This window comes from Palaemon carinicauda, chromosome 28 (genome assembly GCF_036898095.1).
Source record: "Palaemon carinicauda isolate YSFRI2023 chromosome 28, ASM3689809v2, whole genome shotgun sequence".
In the NCBI taxonomy this organism is placed as follows: domain Eukaryota; kingdom Metazoa; phylum Arthropoda; class Malacostraca; order Decapoda; family Palaemonidae; genus Palaemon; species Palaemon carinicauda.
The window spans coordinates 44,835,725-44,838,224 of record NC_090752.1 but is presented as its reverse complement, the minus strand read 5'-3'; the positions used below and the strand labels follow the sequence as shown (position 1 = coordinate 44,838,224).

Here is a 2,500-nt window from a genome sequence, read left to right as displayed (position 1 = left end):
ATGTGTTTGTTAAATCGCCTGGCGGACGGCATTGTTCCAAACACCGCATTCATCCAAGAATGATGATGTAAACAATGGCCAGACACACGCGACATGCACGAATGCTCTCCATCTCGTGCGTGCGTACGTGATTGTGCGTGCAATCGCGTCTGTATGAATAATGTAAACAAAGCAGATGGCTTCGTCGGATTTCAGGGGGATTTAAACGTTTTCTGTTCTTTACTGTTTCTCCTTTTTATATTTCTCCTTCTTCTTTTCCAACGTCTTATTTTTCTTCTCTCGCTTCGCTCCTTGTGCTCACAAGGAACCGTCTCTACCCGGCCCCATCCATCATTGCTACTTGTTGAAGGGATTTTCAATTTTCTTTTGCGCAGGTTGAAGTCGGGTCTCTATGCCAAGATGTTGTTAGGATAGATTAGACTATTATTCTCTTTTAGGAATGGAAAGCGAGATTGGTGGATTGACTTCTTACTTATTATGAAGAAATGTTTTACAAAATTTTGACGGTTCTCTCTCTCTCTCTCTCTCTCTCTCTCTCTCTCTCTCTCTCTCTCTCTCTCTCTCTCTCTCTCTCTCTCTCTCTCCAGCTGGGTCTAACGCAAAATACGGTCACTTTCACCCCTTTTAGCTAAGGGCAAGTTTTTTTTTTTTTTCCCTAGGAATCCTGGTTTGTCTTTGAAACACGGGGGCCATTACTCCTTGTTATTCATTCATTTTCGTTGGAGGAAAATTGGGTGTTAAAACCCTCCCTTCGTCACAACTTTTTTCCACTTCTATATTTTAAGAGGCATGATTGATGATCCAGAGTCAACTTAACGGGGTTGCATTAAGAGAATGTCATTAATGATATGATGGGAATTTTTAGATTAAATTTCCTGGCTCGAGGTGAGTGTTAACCAGGTTGAAATTTCACCGCTTCTTGGCGAGTGTCGCCATGTCGTAAGAAGTGTGTGTGCGCTTTTTAAGACAGCTTGTAATTTCTACTTAAGGAAATGTGGTAATTATATTTTCTTTTTCAAAATATGTGAGACAGATAATTTAATAGTAATTTCCAAGCGTTTTCCTCTTACATTTCAAGAATCATGTCAAGCAAATTTCAAGTCTTTAAAGTCAAGAGTCGCCTGGATAAAAGTACCAAATACTTTTGACCAAGACTTTTAAAGTCATTTAGGCTAGATTTATTTTTGTCTGAGATTTAAGTTAGTTTGTTGAGATTTAGTCACTTTGGTAACTTGGTCGATTGGCCTTAACTGTAGTCTACCTAGACTTGGTCTAGAATTCAAGCATTTAATCTAGACTTTTAGTCGCTTGGACCAGACTTATCGCATGGTCTAGACGTAATTACAAGGTCTAGATTGCAGTTTCGGTGCTTATTGTACGTCAAGCAGAAACCTTGGAAGTATGCAAGCACCCCCAAAGACAGGAAGTAATCGACGCTTAAAAGAAAACAATTTGAAATTATGTACACTCATCTCCGGCCGAATGCTCAAGAGATTCTTCTCTACTTGGAAATGTAAATCTACGATACTGATTTCACAACATGGCAGCCGAGAGTCAGTTTAGCTTACTGGTGCAGAAAGCAGCTTCGACAAGGGCTCATACGTGGCTAAACTTACCCACATGTGGATGTGCGAAAGATTGATGATGATGGCGGTGGCGGTGGACGTAAAAGGGCGTAGCCAAGATTCCAGTCGATACGGGCAGGACTGGAAAGGGGTAAGGTGGGGAGGGGGGGGGGGGGGTTTAAGACTTCATCTCAGGGCAATTTTATTTCCATAAAGCTTAGTAAATACTTTGTCGGTAGTTTCCAGTCATATAACATTTTATCTTGGAGGTGCATTTTCTTTTAAGATTTTCATACCCCGATTATATCTGCTTGACCAATTTTCAAATGGAGGAGAGATGTGGGGGTCGGGAACTCTTTCTCTCCTGATTTGATAGGGCGAAGGGTTAGCGCCCCACCCTGGCTACGCCCATGGTCGCAGAAGGCGAAATTACGAAGCACAAGTGGAATTTAAGAAGAGAAGGGGGAAGAGAAATGGAATAATAAATACGAATTACTCTTTCTAAGTAGCTCTAATGACTAAAGACGAACTATGCGTGGAGAACCTCCATGGATATTATGCAATACGGAATTATATATTTATACATACAAAGTTATATATATAGATACGCTTAAATTACTTGTTAGTATAATGTTTACTCATCAAGAGGGGATTACAGAGCTATAATGTATCGCAAATCCAGTTCGGTAATATAAGTCTTAATACGATTATGCTAAGAATTTATTCTTATTATTATATATAGGGGAGTTTTGATGAGTAGGCTTAAGATATCTTAAATTGGGAACACACTAAAAGACACCTAACCTAGAGCGAAATGTGTGCGCTAAGAGAGAGAGAGAGAGAGAGAGAGAGAGAGAGAGAGAGAGAGAGAGAGAGAGAGAGAGAGAGAGAGATTACCTCTTATTCTACATTTGAAGGGTGTTCATAAACAACCA

General features: G+C 40.2%; 2 protein-coding genes across 2 annotated transcripts in view; one reads left to right on the top strand and one right to left on the bottom strand.

The window, feature by feature from the left end:
- LOC137621789 (mucin-3B-like) overlaps positions 1-1,622 on the bottom strand; it is a 16,479-nt gene extending 14,857 nt beyond the window's left edge. Inside the window, exon 1 of the mRNA XM_068352297.1 lies at positions 1,617-1,622. Coding sequence (XP_068208398.1) covers positions 1,617-1,622 — 6 coding nt within the window. The remainder of the gene's footprint in view (positions 1-1,616) is intronic.
- Positions 1-2,500, top strand: part of LOC137621547 (carboxypeptidase B-like) — a 465,241-nt gene that overhangs the window by 16,942 nt on the left and 445,799 nt on the right. The gene's annotated exons all lie outside the window — the stretch shown is intronic.